General features: G+C 34.5%; 2 protein-coding genes across 2 annotated transcripts; one reads left to right on the top strand and one right to left on the bottom strand.

Moving 5' to 3' along the window:
- Nucleotides 1-9,546: 9,546 nt before the first annotated feature.
- LOC146930346 (high-affinity nitrate transporter 2.1-like) lies at nucleotides 9,547-11,782 on the top strand. The gene is made up of 3 exons (XM_085701901.1): nucleotides 9,547-10,432; nucleotides 10,524-10,639; nucleotides 10,854-11,782. Exons 1-3 carry the CDS (start codon nucleotides 9,623-9,625, stop codon nucleotides 11,506-11,508), a joined length of 1,581 nt encoding a protein of 526 aa, XP_085558027.1. The 5' UTR covers nucleotides 9,547-9,622; the 3' UTR covers nucleotides 11,509-11,782.
- Nucleotides 11,783-19,630: 7,848 nt separating this feature from the next.
- LOC146930345 (high-affinity nitrate transporter 2.1-like) lies at nucleotides 19,631-21,806 on the bottom strand. The gene is made up of 3 exons (XM_085701900.1): nucleotides 20,926-21,806; nucleotides 20,685-20,800; nucleotides 19,631-20,464 (listed from the first exon to the last, which is right to left on the bottom strand). Exons 1-3 carry the CDS (start codon nucleotides 21,733-21,735, stop codon nucleotides 19,810-19,812), a joined length of 1,581 nt encoding a protein of 526 aa, XP_085558026.1. The 5' UTR covers nucleotides 21,736-21,806; the 3' UTR covers nucleotides 19,631-19,809.
- Nucleotides 21,807-22,139: the final 333 nt, after the last annotated feature.

Genomic DNA, 22,139 nt, shown 5'->3' with positions numbered 1-22,139 from the left:
AGTGATTATGCTGTTGGTGCAGTCCTAGGCCAACGCAAGAACAAATTTTTTCATGCAATTTACTATGCAAGCAAGGTTTTAAATGAAAATCAAGTTAACTATTCCACAACTGAAAAGGAATTGCTTGCGGTAATCTTTGCATTGGAAAAATTTCGTTCTTATCTAATAGGCTCCAAAGTCATTGTTTTTACAGATCATGCAGCTCTCAAATATCTCTTAACTAAAGGGGATTCAAAGCCTCGACTGTTGAGGTGGATCCTATTATTGCAAGAATTTGATCTTGAAATTCGTGACAAGAAGGGAGTCGAGAACGTGGTAGCTGATCATCTCTCAAGGCTGGAGAATGATGAGGTGACAAAGAAGGAGAAGGCCATCAAGGCCGAGTTCCCCGATGAACAGCTGTTTGCTATTGGAGAAAGACCTTGGTTTGCTGACATGGCGAACTTTAAGGCCGGCAACATAGTTCCTGATGATCTGACCTACCCTCAGAGGAAAAAGTTCTTCAAAGATGCAAACCACTACTTGTGGGATGACCCGTATCTGTTTAAGGTAGGTACTGACGGTTTGATTAGACGTTGTGTTGCAGGTGAGGAAGCACATAGTATCATGTGGCACTGCCATAGCTCAGCTTATGGAGGCCACCACAGTGGAGAAAGAATAGCTGCAAAAATTTTGCAAAGTGGATTCTGGTGGCCCACCCTTTTCAAAGATTGCCACGACTTTGTCACAAGATGTGACAGATGCCAAAGGACAGGTAACATATCAAAGAGGAATGAAATGCCCCTAAAAGGAATCATTGAAGTTGAACCATTTGATTGTTGGGGTATTGATTTTATGGGACCATTCCCTTCCTCTTACTCTTATCTCCATATTCTAGTCTGTGTTGATTATGTCACAAAGTGGGTTGAAGCGATACCATGTGTTGCTAATGATGCCAAAACGGTTGTCAACTTCCTTCAAAAGAATATTTTCACTAGGTTTGGAACCTCTAAAGTATTGATCAGTGATGGGGGGAAGCATTTTTGCAATAATTTTCTTGAAAATGTGCTCAAAAAGTATAACATTAAGCACAAAGTTGCAACTCCCTATCACCCACAAACTAGTGGTCAAGCAGAGGTTTCAAACCGACAGCTGAAACAGATTCTGGAGAAGACAGTTGCGTCAAATAGGAAAGATTGGTCTAGAAAATTAGATGACGCACTGTGGGCATATAGGACAGCCTTTAAGACCCATCTTGGGTTCTCACCCTATCAGTTAGTCTATGGGAAGGCATGTCATCTTCCAGTCGAGCTAGAACATAAAGCTTATTGGGCCATTAAGGCCTTAAATTTTGATCAAATAGCCGCTGGTAAGAAAAGAATTTTGAAACTTAATGAACTTGAGGAGATGAGGCTTAGAGCGTATGAAAATGCGCTCATCTATAAAGCCAGGACAAAAAGGTATCATGACAAAAACTTAGTGTCTAGGGATATTAACTGTGGACAACTAGTTTTGTTCTATAATTCCAGGTTGAAGCTGTTTCCTGGGAAGCTCAAGTCAAAATGGTCTGGACCATTCTTGGTCAAAAGTGTGTCACCATATGGAGCTGTTGAACTAGTGACACCTGAAGGAGATCGAAGTTTCAAAGTAAATGGACAAAGAGTTAAACCATACCTAGGTGGCGACCTACCAAAAGGAAGGGTGGCACTCATTCTGAAGGACCTCTGAGGATCCTTAGCAGTCAAGCTAGTGACGATAAAGAAGCGCTGAGTGGGAGGCAACCCACTAGATTTACTTTGTTTTCAATTTATTTTCTTTATTTTCTTTTTAATGTCAAAGTCCATTGAACTTATTTCCCTATTGTAATTGCTCCTGCACTTGTTTATTATTAATGAATTTGTTTTGTTTCATGTGACCTATTCCAGTTTAGTAACAGTTGTTTGATGAAACGATATTCCAAAAGTTCTAAAGGAGGGGTGACTTGATTCAAAGGTGAAGTGTACGGCGTTGCTAGGTAGTCACATACTCCCAGAAATCTCAGCCATAAGGTTCATTGCCAAATTTGTTTTTCAATTTACTTATATTTAGATTAGTTTCCATGCAACTACATTTCTAGAACTTGCATTGTTTCTCTATTATTGATTGGTCTTTGTCAATTACACACTGAGGCAAAAGTGCTTGGTCCTGTGAGCCTTTTTGAAGCCTACCCTGTTTTAATTTGTTGAATTTATCCTTTCTTAACCAATTGTGAGCCGGTAGGATTAGAACTTTTTGTTCGGTGACAAACTACATTACAAGCCTAGAGACTTTTAGGACTTGTCCCTTAATGTATTTTCTGAGTTAAGGCATTGTAGAATGTTGCTAAAGATTAAGTTTGGGGTTGCTATTGGAATTTGCAACCAACTAAGTTTGGGGTGGGGGTACTAGAGAATAAGAGAACAAAAATGAAAGAAATAGGAAATTGTCATGCAAAATACACACAAAAATGGTGTATAAAAAAAAAAAAGAAATTGAATGATGAAAAAGGGACAAAACATTGAAAATCCGAGTAACTTCAAACTCGATTGTCCCTAAATGTTAAAAATGTTCTCTAGTACCTTTGCATTGATTGTTATTCCACAAGGTGAATGATTGAAGGATTGAATTTTGTGCTTTAACTTCCGTAGGAATGCCTAACTCAAATTTTGTGTAGCCTACTTATCCAAATATATCCCACCTTTCACCTAAGCCCCGTTATAACCCTAAAGACCTCAAAAGTGTGTAATGATATTGACTTTGATTGATGTTTAGAAACTTTTCAAGTGTATGGTAATATGTAGACCTGCATGTCGACTGGTAGAACCCTGTTTCAATTTGATGCGAGGAGTTGTGAATTGGTGGATGCGAACAAGTCAAACTAGCTCATCTTTAGCTAGAAGGAGAATGAACTTTTGGGTACTATCGTTTTGTCAGGTAACTGTTATTTTACTGTCGTTTGTCGCTGTTGCAAGCAAATTCCTTGAGGACAAGGAATGGTTTAAGTTTGGGGTTGTGATGACATCCTGTCATTACATAATATTAGGGACTTATTGTGACATTTTGATAGAGTTCTCATGCAATTTATACTGTTCTGGAGTGCAAAAAGCTTAAATATTGAAGTCTGTTCGAAGGAAATCGCGCCACGCCAATTTCAAGCCGTGCTGCGATTTTTGAAGCAAAATTACATCTTCCCTGTTTGAGGGAAATCGCGGCACGCCATTATACAAGGCGCGACGCGATTTTGATGGGTCAGGCCCATGACTTCTATAAATACTGCACTAATCCTGAAGAACAAGGGTCACGATTTTGGAGAGCAAAGTGCGATTTTGAGACATCAGAGACGGCTAGAAGGGCGATTTCTTCATCCTTTTACCAATTCATGTATGTTTTAATTATTTCATTGATTATGCTATTTGTAAACTCGATTATGAGTAGCTAAATCTCTTAGAGATTAGATCCGAGATGAATCTTTGTAACCCTAATTGACACATGTTGCTGTGAAACTCTATTTTGTTTATGAATTCAATTCTAGTTTATTCAATTCAATTGTTCTTAATGCTTTTTATAACTTGATCACATATAACTTGATTTCGTGAGAATGAATGACCACTGACCATGGCTTTCAACTTAGACCTAATTGAATTGTTCTAATAAACAGGGTTAGTCTAGGAATAGATAATCGTTTGTTAGTGATAATAGGTTAACGTTCGGTAAAACCTTCAAGAATTATTAGACCACCTAAGGAATTAGGGGCTGTAGTTTAAGAAGAGGGTCCTAACTCAAGGGATTGATTAGGGCTATTTTGTTAATCATCGTAAATTAGAAAAGGATTCATAACAAATAGGTGCAGTAGACCAATTAGGGGAACTTAGAGGATTCGACGGATCTGATCTCATCTTTCTCTCATATTTTCTTAATCAAATCTAGTTTCTTTTATTTGATTTCATAAAATCAAACCAAATCTTCTGCATAGTGGCAAACTAAAAATAAACTTTACACATCCTAATTATATAACGAAATTGAATTATTGAAGTTAAAAACAGTCCTCGTGGGATCGATATTTTTACTACTTCGATAGTATTTGGTGCACTTGCCAGAGATCTATCATATATATATATATATATATATATATATATATATATATATATATATATATATATATATATATATATATATATATATATATATATATATATATATATATATATATATGAGTTTTGCTAGAAGACACCTTTTATGAAGCTGTCTTTTAGCAAGTTATTCTATAGACATTTGTTAAAAGACACCAACTAATATTTATGAAGGTGTCTTTTAGCAAGTTTATAACTAAAAAGTGGATAATCTCACCTTGTGATGTGGGTTGCTAAAAGACACCTTCATGGGTGGCTTCTAGCAAAACCATATATATATATATATATATATATATATATATATGAAAACAAAAGTTAGAATTGTTATAGTTATGTTAGTTTCTGGGGGCTTGGGACCTTCTCCTTCAAGCTCATTCAAAGTCCCTTAGCTCATAAAGAATCTACGATACACATATATGGATTATTTTTTGTTGAAGAAGCTAAATTAACCCACCGACTTTATGAAAGAGCACATTCTCAGGTCTCAAGATAATACCACCATACCAACTCAAGTGGGCTTACACATATATGGATATTGATGATACTCTTTATTGTTGTGTTTGTTAAATTAAATCTAAAAACCACATGAATAACATTTTTAGAACTCTTTGTATAGAGAAACTTGAACTCTCATTTGAATCACATATGTATACTCCATCTTCAATTTCAGTATGGTAGGATAAGCTCTCTCTTCGTACGCTTTCTCTCCCGTCTCTCTAGAAAACAAAAGCTTCAACCACAACTGGATTTCACCTCGACCAATCTAAATTTGTCCATTAAAGATGTAGTGTTTCATTGTGGTTGTGCGATGAGTGGCATTTTGCCCTCCGCACTACCAACATTCTAGATATGTCGTTCACTGTCGTCTCTTTGAGAGGTGTTGTCAGTTGTTTGGGTGGTTGAACCCCTATGGGGTCTGTCTTCATCTGCGCCTCTGGCGTATGGTTTTCTATGAAAACAACGTGGGTGTTCTCATCTGGGACGTCTAGTTCTTATGGTTTTTTTTTAACCGGATATGTTGTCAACACAAATCTAAAGGTTCTAAACAAAATGTGGTTCCTTTGTGGTTCGCGTTGGTGCTTCTTGGGTGTAAACCAATGAGGTCTGGCACCACGCGGCAGAGGCTACATTCCCTTTTGGTTGGAGCTTATGAGATGGTGGTTGTTAATATTCGTCATGGTAGTTGGTGCGTATTCTTTGGTGATAGGTTCCAAAGGATGGCTCTATCGTGAGCTGCTAATTTTGTATTAACACAACATTTGGAGTGCTCCTGTTTGACCTTGGATTGTTTGGCTAGAAATGGCCGCTTTTGAGACTTGTTGTGATGGTCAAAGCAGTGGGTAGATGGACATGTTTGTATCCGTGTTAGCAGTGAGGTTTATATGCCATCATGAAAGATTTTAGTCCAGTTTATTAAACTCATACGCTGTATTTTTTCGCAATTTGGTTTCAGTTTCGTAAGCGGAGCTGATGGATTGTGCAAGTTGTATGTGATTTTTGTCCTGAACTATGATGTGTGCTTTATAGCCTTTCGGGTTGCTTCATATTTCGTTTTTTTTTTTTTTGCAGGGCTTTCAGATACATCTGCACTCCATTTGCTAAAAAAGAAATACTATATCTTCAATGTTTGTAACTTCAACCATTTGAGCACTCATGTCTTGATGTTGTAAGATAAAAACACTAACAATCAAGGGGGTGAATATATCAATTGGTAGAACTACAAGATTTAAAGAGTTGAAGCGTTAAAAGTCTAGGATAGCAAAGGAAAAATTAACATAACAATAAATGCTATAAGCACCTTTTCATTAAAAAAAAAAACATTTTTTATTAGAAAAAAACACTAACAAACTTTGAATAAAAAATGGTTTTGTAGTAGAGTTTATTTATTTATTTTCTCGATAAGTCAAGAGATGGATAAGTCAAGAGATAAATGTTGTAGAGTTCACTAATACTAAAAGAGAGTTATATCATCAACATATTTTTGAGCAGATATAGTATTAATTCTCTATACACAACTTTTTACCCCTTAGTTTGACAAATTTTGGATTTTAACCACCCCTATTTAACAATTCAAAATTTTAGCTCTATTATTTTGTATTTTTTTTTTTTTTTTTTATTTTACCCCAACCACATTTGGACTAATTTTTACTGATGTAGTCATGCTTATGTGGATTATATAATATTATCTTGTTATCCATCTATTTAATTAATATTAAATATTACTTTATTATATATATTTTAAAATTAAAATATTTTGAATAAAAAAGTAAATGAAAATCCGAGGAAAAAATTAGTAAAAAAAAATCATAATTTTGCAGAAAAGATACTAGAAAACAAGAAAAATACCAGAAAATCCCCAATAAAAATACATGAAAAACCAATATTTTTTTTGAAATCCTAAAAATTATAAAATAGGGTGATTAAAATCCAGAAGTAGGTAAAATAGGAGGGTAAAATTGTATTTAAGCCTTAACATTAAGTTCACACGAGGACATACTATGATCAATGCTATGAGAGTGAACAAAAAATAGGTAAATTCTCATATTGAACATTAATAAGGAGAAAAAAAAAACGTAAATTCAACACAAACTTTATTTCTAGTTTTAGCTGATAAGCTGATATTTATTAAACTCTAGCTAGCCAACTTACCAATGATTGATTGACTTGGACTTTCCATTGCTTTGTATGCCAAGCCTAAATTATTAAAAAATATTTATAAAACAATGTCAAGGGCACATAATTATATGAGCAGAAAAGTTTAATTGTTTTTTGTAATGTTTGAAATTAGAATTTTATTAATAGAAAAACATTCTTAGGTCAGAAAATCCTATTGATATTTTTACTTGTGAAAAAAAAAATAGCAATGATTGATTGACTTTGCCAATTTGGAACATGATTTTCTTTGCCAAGGCATAGTTCATACATCTCCTTATCTCAAGTCTGAACGTTGGTTGCAAGGACTCCAATGAGGCAACAACTACTACTATCCTACTTGTCAACTATCTGGCTGGATGACATAGAACGATAGAAGCAAGGCTTTAAATTCAATTATTTAATACAAGTTAACAAATTGGGTCAAATGTTGTCACACTTAAACTTTTGTTTGGCAAACCACGATTTATAAAGTTAATAACTTAGGGAAATCTCGTATATGTGATTAAAGTTAAAATGTTTGGTAAATGTTATTTTTTTACTTTTTTTTTTTGTCAAGTAGTCTAGTGAGTAAAGCTCACACATTTAAAATGTGGAGAAGTGAGATATTCGAAGATATATATATTGAAATTTTATAAATAGTGAGATAAATTTAAAACAACAAAAGACAAAATTTATATTTCATTTTCTTAACCCCCCAACTCCAGCATATTATTTTTTTGAACAAGGCAAAATGGAATTATATAACTAAAACAGAGCAGTCGTGAAAGCACAAGGTGTGTCTTAGAGACTATACAGCAGAAACCAAGAGTTACAACAATTACAAACAAAACATAGCAGAACAACATTAGCCTATACCCAAACAAACAAGAGGGCTTGACCACCACTGCTATGTACCAAAAACAAAGGTAGCTTTTTTAGCTTTCAGCCAACCTAAAGACAACATCTTAACTTTGTCTAATAAACGGGGGATGGGAGTAACTACATTATTAAACAAGCGGTTATTTCGTTCATTCCACCCAACCCAGACACACAGAAGCCATATGAGTTGCATAAAAGAACGTCTAGCATTACCACCACCTGTCAATTAAGTAAACTGTAAAAAATGGTCAGAAATATTATCAGCGTCCACCCCAAAGCAACCGATCCAATCGCGCACCATATGCCAAAGCGAACCAAAAGTGTTACACAATAAAAAGAGGTGTTGTGCCGTTTCAGGATGTCCGCAGCCAGCAACGCACAAGGACATGTCAAACGACAACACAAGTCTAGCAATCAAATTTGTCTTTGTTGGTAAAGGATCCCGGATGAGTCTCCACGCAAAAACTGATACCTTCAAGAGAACCTGGTTGGGAAACACCAACTCCAAAGCAGAATCCTCACCAGAAGGTTCCTGAGAGGTTAACAAATTATATGCACCACGAACTGTGTAGCCACCTGACAGATCCGGAAGCCAAACCCATCTATCTGAAACATTAGGATACAAGGAAACATCAAGAAGTAATGCCCTTCACTCCGCTAACATCTCCTCCTCCCACTTCCACAACCTGCGCCTCCACCTCCACAGATCCCCCCCACTGCTCTGAATCAACAGAGAACAAGTTTGCCACGGACATGGACTTATTCTCTGTTAAATCAAACAGCCGACGAAAACGCTCACAGAGAGGAACCTCCCCTATCCACCTATCATACAAAACGACGTATCAGTCCCTCCGGCATATTATTGCTTGAATGTCAAGTTACTTTGAAGATGAACCCTATCTATTCTACTCTTTAGAGCTTTTACATTAGAATATAGGAAGATCTAGTAGCAGTTAATGCTAGTGAGTGATTATAATTTAAAAAAAAAAAAAAGAAAAAAAAACTAAAGATATTTATTTAGTGTAGCTTAGTGTACATGCCTAGAAAAATCCAAATAGCCTAAGTTTTTCTATTCTTATGTTTTTAATTAGTAGTGTATCGTGAAAAATTCTATAAATATATATTCTTCATTTTTCGAACATTTCATAATATTCTTTATCAGACCAATTTTATTTTGCAAGCTTGTTTTCATTATTGGATTAGTTAACTCTTAACATTAATTAGATCTTGCGCAGATCAGACAAAACCTCTTTATCATCCCTTATCATTGTCCATCTTTCTCTTTATTTTCCCCATCTTTTCTCTAATTCCACTCTTGTTTTGGTTGGAGAGTACGAGAGGTTCAAACCCGTCTTGTTGCATAAGATAAATAGTTTTGCATAATCTCAAATACTAGAGAGGTCCATTTAAAGAGAGTACATAATTTATTGATTTAAAATATTCAAATGGACCTAAAAAAGAACAAGAGGATCCAAATTTAAATAAGAGTGTATAGAAAGTTATTTTTTTGTTGGTTATATGCAAAACAAATAAGAATTTATTTTAGCCTGAGATATAAGAGGATAAGAGATACACTGGAGACACACTTGTAAATTTGTAACACGATATAAGTTCCGTGTATAATTTTAGAGGCGTTGAACAATATATAGTCATTATAGTATATTCAACTATGATTAAGAATCTTTATTAACGTTGGTGATGTCACACACATGAACCTTTGGGATATACCATGAGTTCTTTCCCTGTTCATTATTAGTCAGATGCGGCGAAGTGGATTATCTTATGTTAATTAATCAAGATTAATTAGTTTAAATCTTTCTATCCAACCTTTGAGAACTCAATTGGCTCATTACATTGTCAACGCTTTTCCTTACTATAAATACAACACACTCCTTCTTCATTATTCACAACTATATTCATCACTTACAATACCAATTACTTTTCTATTTACACCCCTCTCATTACTCAACACAGCTATATCAATGGCTGATATTGAGGGTTCACCTGGAAGCTCCATGCATGGAGTAACTGGAAGAGAACAAACCTTCATGTCATCAGTTGCTTCACCAATGGTTCCAACTGATACCACAGCCAAATTTGCATTACCAGTTGATTCTGAACACAAATCCAAAGTTTTCAAACTCTTTTCAATGGCTAACCCTCACATGAGAACCTTCCATTTATCATGGATATCTTTCTTCACCTGTTTCGTCTCGACATTCGCGGCAGCACCATTAGTCCCGATCATTCGGGACAACCTTAACCTCACAAAATCCGACGTTGGTAACGCCGGAGTCGCTTCGGTTTCAGGTAGTATTTTCTCAAGGCTTGCAATGGGTGCAATTTGTGACCTATTAGGTCCACGTTATGGTTGTGCTTTCCTTATTATGCTAACAGCACCAACAGTGTTTTGTATGTCATTTGTTGAAAATGCTTCTGGTTATATAGCAGTTAGGTTTATGATTGGTTTCTCTTTGGCAACATTTGTTTCATGCCAATATTGGATGAGTACAATGTTTAATAGTAAAATTATTGGACTTGTTAATGGTACTGCTGCTGGTTGGGGTAATATGGGTGGTGGGGCCACTCAGCTTATTATGCCTTTGGTATATGAGTTGATTAGAAGAGCTGGTGCTACTCCTTTCACTGCTTGGAGAATTGCCTTTTTTATCCCTGGTTGGTTGCATGTTATCATGGGTATTTTGGTCTTAACATTAGGTCAAGATTTACCTGATGGTAACCTTGGTGCTTTGCAGAAGAAGGGTAATGTTGCTAAAGACAAGTTCACAAAGGTTAGTTACTGGTTTACACAATTAATCAGTCGAGTTAAGAAATTTCAAGATCAAAGTATATTAAATAATTTGGTTATGATTTTTTTTTCAGGTGTTGTGGTATGCTATAACAAATTATAGGACATGGATTTTTGCCCTTCTTTATGGTTACTCTATGGGAGTTGAATTAACCACTGACAATGTCATTGCTGAGTATTTCTATGACAGGTAATTAGTTGAGATGCTTAAACTCAAACAACTTTAACTCCTCAAGATTTTATATATCTACATGCTTAATGTTTTAATTTACAACTGCAGTTGCGGACCACAATTTAAAATTATGATCCGAATTAGACTCACAATTTTTTTATAAAACCTAGGAGATTGTAACGAACATTTTTTCTTTTTTCTAACAAATCTCTAATAAATGGATATAAAACAGGTTTAACCTAAAGCTACACACAGCTGGAATCATTGCTGCATCCTTTGGAATGGCAAACATAGTTGCTCGTCCATTCGGCGGATATGCATCAGATGTTGCAGCAAGATTATTCGGCATGCGAGGAAGGCTATGGACACTTTGGATCTTCCAAACCCTAGGAGGAGTATTCTGCATATGGTTAGGACGTGCGAATACACTTCCGATCGCAGTACTATCCATGATCCTCTTCTCAGTTGGAGCACAAGCTGCATGTGGTGCAACATTTGGAATCATTCCATTCATATCAAGAAGATCTTTGGGAATTATATCAGGTTTAACCGGTGCAGGTGGAAACTTTGGTTCAGGATTAACACAGTTGATATTTTTTTCAAGCTCAAAATTTTCAACAGCTTCAGGTCTTTCATGGATGGGTGCAATGATTGTTGGTTGTACACTTCCTGTTGCATTTGTTCATTTTCCACAGTGGGGGAGCATGTTCCTTCCACCTTCAAAAGAGATCAATGAAGAACACTATTACACTTCTGAATGGAATGAAGATGAAGTACAGAAAGGTTTGCATCAACCAAGTCTTAGGTTTGCTGAGAATAGTCGTTCTGAGAGAGGAAAGCGTGTGGCTTCTGCAGCAACACCTCCAAATACAACTCCTACCCACTAGTACAAGTTATATGCCCCACTTCATTTGTTTAAAGTTTAAGGGGTAATTGTTTCAAAAAAAAAAAAAGTTTAAGGGGTAATGAATTTCCAATGCTTTAATAAGTTAATATTGGTGTAAAGTTTTACACCGTTGAAACTCCTAGGTAGGATTTGGTGTATTTTTCTTCTTTGATGTGAAACCCTACTTTAAAACTTCAAGTATGTAATGGTTGATATTATAATGATCTCTCAATATTTGTGCATGTAATATAAACTAGGTTATTTTCTTCCACAAACGAAATATCTTATTTTCTTAATTATATTTTACTATTTAAAACAAATTGACCGATTTAATCAAGTGAATGGAGCATCAAATGATTAATCAAATTTGGAATCTATTAGAGTTACTGAAGTTTGACCTCTGACGGAAACAATTATTGACTGGACATTATTTACCTCCCGGTTATATGTTATACCAGTTTCATCCAAAAAAATCAAATGATTTGACTTTACATCTTCATCGTAAACTATTGGGTATAAGGGTCCTATTCAACTCCCTGATCTAGTCGAACCAATGCTCTAATACCATCTTTGAACAATGAGAAAAGATTTCATTGAGTTGGATCATCATATTAGATTAATAGCAACCACATCAAACACCACATTTTCATCTAAAATATTAATACATCGAATGCATGAATATTTTACATATATGTTGTTGAACTTTAATTTTTACATTACATGAAGACTTTAACTCACAATTCACACATGAGAAGACTATACAAGAACTTAGGCGTATGTGGGTTGGGTGATATGCAATAATCAATTAATAAGTATGCAAAAAATAATGTAAACTATTAATGTTTATATGGAATTTTCAGTTTTCGTGTGCAGTTAATATTACACCTTTTTTTTTTTTTGTTTGACAGAAGTTAATTTACACATCTGTAGATAATAAGACATTGAATATTCTTAGTCGAAAAAAGACACTGAATATTCTATTTTTTGAAGGAGACATTGAATATTCTATCATATGTAACGCTGGTAATTGGGAACTATATATTATAAAGATTCAGGTGTAATACGTCACAACACAGATCTCGATGGAAGCATTACTAATTTAAGTTGATAATATTCGATTAGTGGAATTGAATCCGTAATTAAATTGATATTATAATCATTCCTCAACTCAATTATTGTAGATTTAATTGTTTAATTTTCCATGTCTCTTTTTCGTGATGCATGGAATACGTAATTACGTATTAGTAATCTGATAATCAACCAAGTGGATACTGACAATTATGTTATAATGCCACTAATTTATATACGTTGACTTGGTACCGTGTGAATTGCAAAATGTTGATGAAGATGCACAGATTATTAATAAAAATATATACAAATAATTTTGATGCTTACATGGGTAACACGTTAACGTCATCTTCATGAAATTAACGGTAACCAACTACTATTGTCGTATGCCATAAGCTAGATCCTGTTTCACTCAATTCCAACATATTTGGACGGCAAAAAACAAAAACACAAACGTATTCATTCCAACAGTGAAGACAAACGCAACGATCACAACGGAAGCTAACAAATAGAAACAATTGTATATATATGGTCCTTTAACTTTTTTGTTTTTGTTTTTTTTAAGAGGCTAAAATGGAATATATTACCAAATCAAAATGTACTTCCTACACAAGGTGTACCAAGGAAGAAACAACAAAGTCCAAATAATATTTACAAGGTACAACCTGAACATGAACAAAAACAAGAAAAGAAATAACTATTAGCATGTGTCCAGCATGGTAAACGGACTAAGCCACCAACCATGATAATTGAAGCGAAAAGAAGCAAATTTCGCCTTCAACCACATGAATGCGAGTGACTTAATCTTATCAACCACCTGCACAATCGAGCATTCTTTGCCTTTGAATAACCTGTTATTTCTTTCTTCAAATATTTCTCAGACGGTCGCAAACCAAATAACCTGTAAGATTGATCGTCGCACCTTAGCGCCACCACCGCCATAGCTGAATTGATTAAAATGATCTGGCACATAAAAGGGACGACCGAAGAAATGCCCAGCCATCGATAAATAAAGTGCCAAACAAACCCAAAAATATTACAATGTAAGAATAAATGAGAAGACGATTCCACAGAACCGCACCTGCAACACACACCCTGGAATCGTGATCAATAACTCCTCGACGAAAAAGGTTATCCTTCGTAGACAGCCTATCCTGAAACAACCGCCAAGCAAACAACACAACCTTTGTAGGGACATCCTTATGCCAAAGAGATGACACAGCCATCGGTGAAGCAATATGAGTTTGAACGATTAGGAAATTATAAGTACTACGGACAGTAAAAGCATTAGATGATTCCAAAGTCCATAGTCATCTATCATCCTTGTCAACCTACAAAGACACATTTTGAAGTAGTAACCTAAGTTTCCCCACCAACTCCTCCTCCCACGCAAACAACCTCCGCCTCCATCTTCACGCCTCCCCTCCTCCCCCCACCCTAACTGACACAGATCAAACACAGACTCCCTCCTAAACACCGACAAATAAAATAACCTGTTAAACCTGACACTAAACGACAAGCCCCCCCCCCCCCCCCCCCCCCGCCCCCAAGCCACGCATCCGACCAAAAGAGGGTATGTTTCCCGTTTTCAACAGAGCGACTAACATGATCGCTAAACCACTCCTCCCTAGTACACAAGGCATCTATATTAGTCCCATAACTATTTAACATTACATTTTCGTCCCTCAAGTTATGCTCCGTTAATCAAATAAATCATTTCCCTCAAGTTGTTTTTATATTGGTCCCATACAAGTTTTTCTTCTTTTGCTTGCCAATCAAAACAGATCTCTTTCATCAACAATATCATCAATAAACCACCTAAAATGGTTACAACCAAGATCCAATTTACTTTGATAGTTTATGCAACCCCAACACTATTTCCCATAATTTGGATTCATTCTATCAATGACAGTTTTCAACACCTGTATACCCTGACAAGCGCATTCTTTATTTGATCTTCTTCTCAACATAGAGCCAACAAATGTGGAATTCTACCTTTGTTGAATCCGGTTATCGCTTTTGGAGCTTTGGGTTGCTCTAGACATGGTGACAAATTGCAAAAATGAAACAGAAGGAGAGGAAGAGGAAGGAGGAGGAGGAGAAGGAGGATGGTTTGATGAAGAAGGGAGGGGCCCTAATTTCTTCCCTTTTCATACTTAAATTGCAAAAATGGCATGTCAGATGTCAAGCTGGAGATGATTTATTTGGTTAACTAAGAATAACTTGAGGGACCAAAACTTAATGTTAATTTGTTAAGGGACCAAAATATGAAAACAACAAATAAGTTAAGAGAACAACTATCTAACTTAACCTTTTTCTTACCGTCTTAACAAATTGGGAACAAATCAAATTTTTTAATTTTTTTTTTTTAGTTTATGATTCCATTTTAGTACCATGTAAGAGTATTTTGCACATACTCAATTGAAAGAGTGGTTTTTTTTTTTTTGTGGTAGCTGAGATTCGAACTCCGGGCCTTGCATATATTATGCATTGTAGCTAAGCTCACGAGGACAAAAATCTCATTTTCCCTTTTCTTTTTTTATGTAACAAAGAGTCAACATTTGAGTTTCGTTTTTCATTTTATAGAAAATTCAGTTATCCAAAATATTTTTTCTCAATTTGTTTAAAATTAATCATGGTTGGACAAAAGTATTATTTCACTAAAGTCAAAATTCGAGCTTTCTAGAATACATGTTTTTTGCAACGTATTTTTTTATTGTTTTTGTAAACTCAACATATGATTATTAAAAAATAATTCTATTTTGAAAATTCAAAATTCGAGTTTTTTGAAAACTTTTTTTGCAAAAATTAATTCATTTAAAAAAAATTAAATTTGGATTTCCAGATCACTTTTAATTAAAAAATTAAAAAATAGAGTTTTCTTGTGCATAAATGAATATGTATAAAGTATACAAAAGTTGTAAGAAGTTAAATGAGAATTTTATATAGATTTCAATTCACTTATGAACATTTGGTTTTCACTATTTTACCCAATGTTGGACTATGACTTCTAAAGATGGGCATCACAACCAATATTTCAGTCTTATTACAATATTGAGGCAGGTCCAAAGGATTGATATATCATATCATATAATAGAAAATAAAACAAAAAGAAAGAAAATATAGAAAAATAATTAGTGAATTCTCCGAAACCTGGATAACTCCACATGCACATAGTTGAGTTTTGGATAAATTCCATATGCTGACTTTACAATGCACTTGGCATAAAAAAAATGGATAACAAACGACTATCAAAATTTGAAATTTAGATCCTTTAAGTGACTAAAGTGTTAAGTAGAAAAAAATGTACTATTTTAACTTATATGATTTTTGTTTTTGTAAAACTTGTATTTTGTTACGATGTATCTACTTTTAATTTGGTACTGATTGTTGATATCACTTTACATATTAAAGTGACTTTTTTTTTGACAAGACATATTAAAGTGACTTCTTATGTGATGCGAGAGTCGAGACAGTCTATTTCAACAAAAATGTGATAATATTAGTTTAAAAAAAAAAACCAAAAATGTGATGATATAAAAGAAGGGGTGAGACCGTGAGAGGATATTGAAATTAAACCAAGGAATTAATCATCTTCTTGTCAACATTGGTTAGGTAATTGTTCAACACGTCCAAACCAAAGTCCAAAAAGTATTAAGTATCAAACTATTTTTATTTGATAAATGTATCGTGCGCACAACAATTTTTTCTTCATACTAATCTTACACCTTTATTTGGAAAAAAAAGCTAGAGAAACTTGTCTGAGAATGAATGTGTGATCCTCGTTTTATTACTCAAAAAGGAATTAATGTAAAAAATATATTAACGAGGATGGTGTGCAAATAAATTATAATTTATACTATTTTATAGAGTGCCAATGGAGAGAGGGGACCGTTGCGTGGGTGGCTTCAAGCTGCTCAATTATTTCCCAAAGGAATAAGTTATTTGTAGTGAATTGTGTGCAAGTTCTCCCTAATGGTAATGTTTCTAAAGTCTTTGATTTAGAACAAAAAAAAAAAAAAAAAAAAAAAAACTTATTTTTCATTAGATTTTCTAAACCAAAATGTTACATATAAACGGATAAAAAAGGCTCCACATGTTAAAACTTGTTTTAGATCAGTAACAAAAAAAACTTGTTGTAGGTCTAACCTCTAACTTATAGTATTAAAAATTATTGGGCCAACATTGATTGTCTTTTCCTTAGAGCATTACGAACGACTTTTTTTTTTTTTGAAGGAAGCATTACGAACGACTTAAAACATAATGTCATAGTACATTAAAGCTACTTCATTGCCGTGTTTTCCACCAATAAGAGAATTTAATTGTTTAATTTGATTTCGTGAGTCGTTCGTGAGAAAAAAAAAAATGTTGCTCCTTCAATTCCTAAAACACATGTGATCATATTTGAGTCCTACATTGACCGAAGTACCATCTAAATATGTGATCATATTTGAGTTCTACATTAAAACTAGTCTTGTATGATTGAATTAAGTGTAATGAAAATTTTAAGACATGTGGTTCAAGGGTTGATCGTCTGACTTTGAAGCGGAAAATGTATGGTGCATTTGGGTCAATCCGGTCCATTTGATCAATCATGTGCACAAAATAATTTGTCGCACCTCTTCTCATGTTCATCGATTTCACGCCTCACTTTTTTCATTGTCGTCAAATCGGTATCACCCACCGTCATTGATTCACCCAACTAGAACCGATATTTTTTTTCGACGCTATGATCTGTTTTTGAATACATTGACGCCATTGACCGATCATCGAGGTTTTTAATCATTCATCTCTATAGGTTCCTTTAAAAAAAAACTAGGATCCAACTAGTTGGGTCATGAGAGACCCCGAAGGATCATCCACATTAGGTCCATAGCAACCACACAAGTGAATTTAACTCTAAATCTTAAGACATTAGGTTTATGAGTGCTTTCATTTATAAATTGTTCAACGTCCGCTTTTCTAAGAATTGTGGAACATCTACCTCACACTTCCTACACAATAATCTTCCTCTCAAAATGTGTTATCAATTCAGAACACCACTTGTGTACCATTGAGATACCAATGTTATATAACATTGGCCAATGAATGTGTGCCACATAGAAAGGTCTGAAGAAGAAAGAGAAAATATATGCATGTAAAGTGTTATGTGGCACACCTTCATTGACCAATGTTATATAACATTGGTATCCCAATGGTACACAAGTGGTGTCCAGCAAGTCATTGTGCTCCCCCTCGAGAAGATGATTTTTAATCCACATACAGTTGCTTGCATCATCACTGGTTCTCCTTCCATGGGACACACTGCTTGAACACTCTTGGGTCCGCCTACATGTTGCATTTCTCCTGGGCCAATTTAGCACACTTCCTCCAAAATGTCTCTAAAGTAAACACTAAATTAATAAGGCTTATTTGCAAGTTCAATCCTTTATGTTTATTAATAAGGGTTTTATTTTCTAAAAGTTTCATGTTGGTTTAAAATGTTACGTACGTTGGAATAAGTTACTCTCTTTTGCCACATACTATTGAGTTTAATAAAACAAAAAATATTAAAAAATCTGTTAAAACTGATTTTGTAAATAAGTTAAATACCAAAACTCATATTGTCAACCCATATATCTAAATGACCAAGTTAAGGAAGTGACTAACTTATTTCAATGTGTCTACCATTATGAACCAACTTGAAACTTTTAAAATATAAGGGATCAACTTACAACTTTTGAAACAGAAGAGACCAATTTAAAACCTGAAATAAATATAAGGGATCAAACATATCGGGACCTACATTAAACAGATATGAGTCATTTCAAAAGTAATAGTTGGCAACTCCCTTTTTGCAAATAATGAAAATTGCAACCCTAACTAATAAAAGGAAAGAAAAAAAAATGTCATGTCCTTTTGTCTTAGGAAACAAGAACATTTTTTTAATGAGGGTTTTATTGAATTTAAGGAACATATCCTTGTTGTAAATAGAGGAACTCTAATAGCAATAAGACTATAAATTTCATATGTTCATAGTGTAGGAGAGAAATCAAGAAAACTTTATTTAGCAAACTATCATTGATCAATACACTTCCCTCAAAAAAAATATTATTGATCAATACACTAAAAAAAAAATTATAAGCAAATTGTATTTATTTATAGAGAGTACAAGACATACTCTAACCCTTATCCAATTAACACTTACGTTTCAGAAAGTAAGACAACAAAGAGGTTAGAGAGCTAATTAACAAACTATCCCTTGTTTCTACCCTTCCTAATCACAAATTATCCCCAAGAGATCAGTTTTACATGATAAATACACTTGGAGCAAGTGTGCAGTTCACATCAGAGATTCTAAAATATCTTAAAGGAGATTATCCAGATGATTCATTTGCATCCAGTTTATGTAATGTGATGGGGTGAAATCGAACCTAAATCTTAGTTTCTCAGCATACATTTTGAAATTTTTTGTGTAACCATCATCATCGCCACATATTCATCAATTTAGTGGTCTTTATTTGTTTACAAAAGAATTAAATGAAATGCTTAAAGCAATTTTGTCTGCTTATATTTGATTAATCTAGAAAGAGCTCAATGTGACAAATATTGTGGACAAAGTCAAAATTCATTTTGGATGGTCGATTAAACTTTAAAGCGAAATCTCATGGTTTTAAATAAGGATGATCTAAATCATATGTGGAATAATCTTTTAGATATTTTTAATTTAAGAAATGATATGAACACTCTATGTCTAACACTCTCTAACATTCAATCTCTTATCATCTAAAATTCACGTGTGTCTCAACACTTTACGTGGCATTTATTTCCAAAGTGTGGGAGCGACATGAATTTTACTCAATAAGAAAATAAGTGTTAGAGAGAGTATTAGAAAGACAACATTCATAACTCTCCTCTTTCAATGTTGTTAGTAATTTTGACATATTTGTAATTTCTAATGTAAGAGAGTGTTCCTTAATGGGTTGTAACTTTATTTATTGTGCAATATTTTTTCATTATTTGTGCTTAAATAGTGTTTATCAAATAAAAAGAAAGTTTCACTTCAAAAGAGAAAATAACCCAAATCCTATAAATGCATAAATTTCAATGGTGTAAAAGTTTACACCAATATTGATTCATTTTTACATTGTATCTTTTCTTAATAGGAAGGTAAATAACTTTACTTATTAATCAAACAAAGGAAATTCGCGAGCCCTTAAACTTTAAACAAATGAAGTGGGGCATAGCATAACTACTAGTGGGTAGGAGTTGTATTTGGTGGTGTTGCTGCAGAAGCCACACGCTTTCCTCTCTCAGAACGACTATTCTCAGCAAACCTAAGACTTGGTTGATGCAAACCTTTCTGTACTTCATCTTCATTCCATTCAGAAGTGTAATAGTGTTCTTCATTGATCTCTTTTGAAGGTGGAAGGAACATGCTACCCCACTGTGGAAAATGAACAAATGCAACAGGAAGTGTACAACCAACAATCATTGCACCCATCCATGAAAGACCTGAAGCTGTTGAAAATTTTGAGCTTGAAAAAAATATCAACTGTGTTAATCCGGAACCAAAGTTTCCACCTGCACCAGTTAAGCCTGATATTATTCCCAATGATCTTCTTGATATGAATGGAATGATTCCAAATGTTGCACCACATGCTGCTTGTGCTCCAACTGAGAAGAGGATCATGGATAGTACTGCGATCGGAAGTGTATTCGCACGTCCTAACCATATGCAGAAAACTCCTCCTAGGGTTTGGAAGATCCAGAGTGTCCATAGCCTTCCTCGCATGCCGAATAATCTTGCTGCTACATCTGATGCATATCCGCCGAATGGACGAGCAACTATGTTTGCCATTCCAAAGGATGCAGCAATGATTCCAGCTGTGTGTAGCTTTAGGTTAAACCTGTTTTATATCCATTCATTAGTGATTTCTTAGAAAAAAAAAAAAATATGTTTGTTAAAGTCTCCTAGGTTTTTAAAAAGGTTTGTGACTTTAATCCCGATTATAATTTTAAATTGTGTCCGCAACTGCAATTGTAATAGAAAACATTAAGCATGTAGATATATACAATCTTGAGGACTTAAAAGTTGTATGACCTTAAGCATCTTAATTCTCAACTAACCTGTCATAGAAATACTCAGCAATGACATTGTCAGTGGTTAATTCAACTCCCATAGAGTAACCATAAAGTAGGGCAAAAATCCATGTCCTGTAATTTGTTATAGCATACCACAACACCTGAAAAAAAAAAAAAAAAATCATACCTAAATTATTTAATATACTTTGAACTTGAAGGAATTTAACTCAATTGATTAATTGTTTTGTGGTTCCAATCAATGACACAAATTAAGTGACTAACTAACCTTTGTGAACTTGTCTTTAGCAACATTACCCTTCTTCTGCAAAGCACCAAGGTTACCATCAGGTAAATCTTGGCCTAATGTTAAGACCAAAATACCCATGATAACATGCAACCAACCAGGGATAAAAAAGGCAATTCTCCAAGCAGTGAAAGGAGTAGCACCAGCTCTTCTAATCAACTCATACACCAAAGGCATAATAAGCTGAGTGGCCCCACCACCCATATTACCCCAACCAGCAGCAGTACCATTAACAAGTCCAATAATTTTACTATTAAACATTGTACTCATCCAATATTGGCATGAAACAAATGTTGCCAAAGAGAAACCAATCATAAACCTAACTGCTATATAACCAGCAGCATTTTCAACAAATGACATACAAAACACTGTTGGTGCTGTAAGCATGATAAGGAAAGCACAACCATAACGTGGACCTAATAGGTCACAAATTGCACCCATTGCAAGCCTTGAGAAAATACTACCTGAAACCGAAGCGACTCCAGCGTTACCAACGTCGGATTTCGTGAGGTTAAGGTTGTCCCGGATGATCGGGACTAATGGCGCTGCTGCGAATGTCGAGACAAAACAGGTGAAGAAAGATATCCATGATAAATGGAAGGTTCTCATGTGAGGGTTAGCCATTGAAAAGAGTTTGAAAACTTTGGATTTGTGTTCAGAATCAACTGGTAATGCAAATTTGGCTGTGGTATCAGTTGGAACCATTGGTGAAGCAACTGATGACATGAAGGTTTGTTCTCTTCCAGTTACTCCATGCATGGAGCTTCCAGGTGAACCCTCAATATCAGCCATTTATATAGCTGTGTTGAGTAATGAGAGGGGTGTAAATAGAAAAGTAATTGGTTTGGGAAGTGATGAATATTATTATTGTGAAGAATGAAGAAGGAGTGTGTTGTATTTATAGTAAGGAAAAGCGTTGACAATGTAATGAGCCAATTGAGTTCTCAAAGGTTGGATTGAAAGATTTAATCTAATTAATCTTGATTAATTAACATAAGATAATCTACTTAGCCGCATCTGACTAATAATAAACAGTGAAAGAACTCATGGTATATCCCAAAGGTTCATGTGTGTGACATCATCCACTTTAGAGATTCTTAATAAGTTGAATATAATGAAATAATACTTTTATGTACGATTATTCAACGTTTGTCTATAATTGTAAGTAACCATGGGACTTATTATTGTGTTAGTTA

The sequence above is a fragment of the Medicago sativa genome, chromosome 4, assembly GCF_051527215.1.
Source record: "Medicago sativa cultivar Bolivia chromosome 4, Bolivia_mono, whole genome shotgun sequence".
Classification (NCBI taxonomy): domain Eukaryota; kingdom Viridiplantae; phylum Streptophyta; class Magnoliopsida; order Fabales; family Fabaceae; genus Medicago; species Medicago sativa.
The sequence above is the reverse complement of the archived record's forward strand: the minus strand, read 5'-3'. Positions and strand labels throughout refer to the sequence as shown.

What these genes read in the sequence shown, in the direction of transcription:
- LOC146930346 (XM_085701901.1), top strand. Translation starts at nt 9,623, where the DNA reads ATGGCTGATATTGAGGGTTCACCTGGAAGCTCCATGCATGGAGTAACT. An exon ending in CTAAAGACAAGTTCACAAAG is followed by an intron (nt 10,433 to 10,523) that starts GTTAGTTACTGG and finishes TTTTTTTTTCAG; the next exon opens with GTGTTGTGGTATGCTATAAC. An exon ending in GCTGAGTATTTCTATGACAG is followed by an intron (nt 10,640 to 10,853) that starts GTAATTAGTTGA and finishes GATATAAAACAG; the next exon opens with GTTTAACCTAAAGCTACACA.
- LOC146930345 (XM_085701900.1), bottom strand. Translation starts at nt 21,735, where the DNA reads ATGGCTGATATTGAGGGTTCACCTGGAAGCTCCATGCATGGAGTAACT. An exon ending in CTAAAGACAAGTTCACAAAG is followed by an intron (nt 20,801 to 20,925) that starts GTTAGTTAGTCA and finishes TTTTTTTTTCAG; the next exon opens with GTGTTGTGGTATGCTATAAC. An exon ending in GCTGAGTATTTCTATGACAG is followed by an intron (nt 20,465 to 20,684) that starts GTTAGTTGAGAA and finishes GATATAAAACAG; the next exon opens with GTTTAACCTAAAGCTACACA.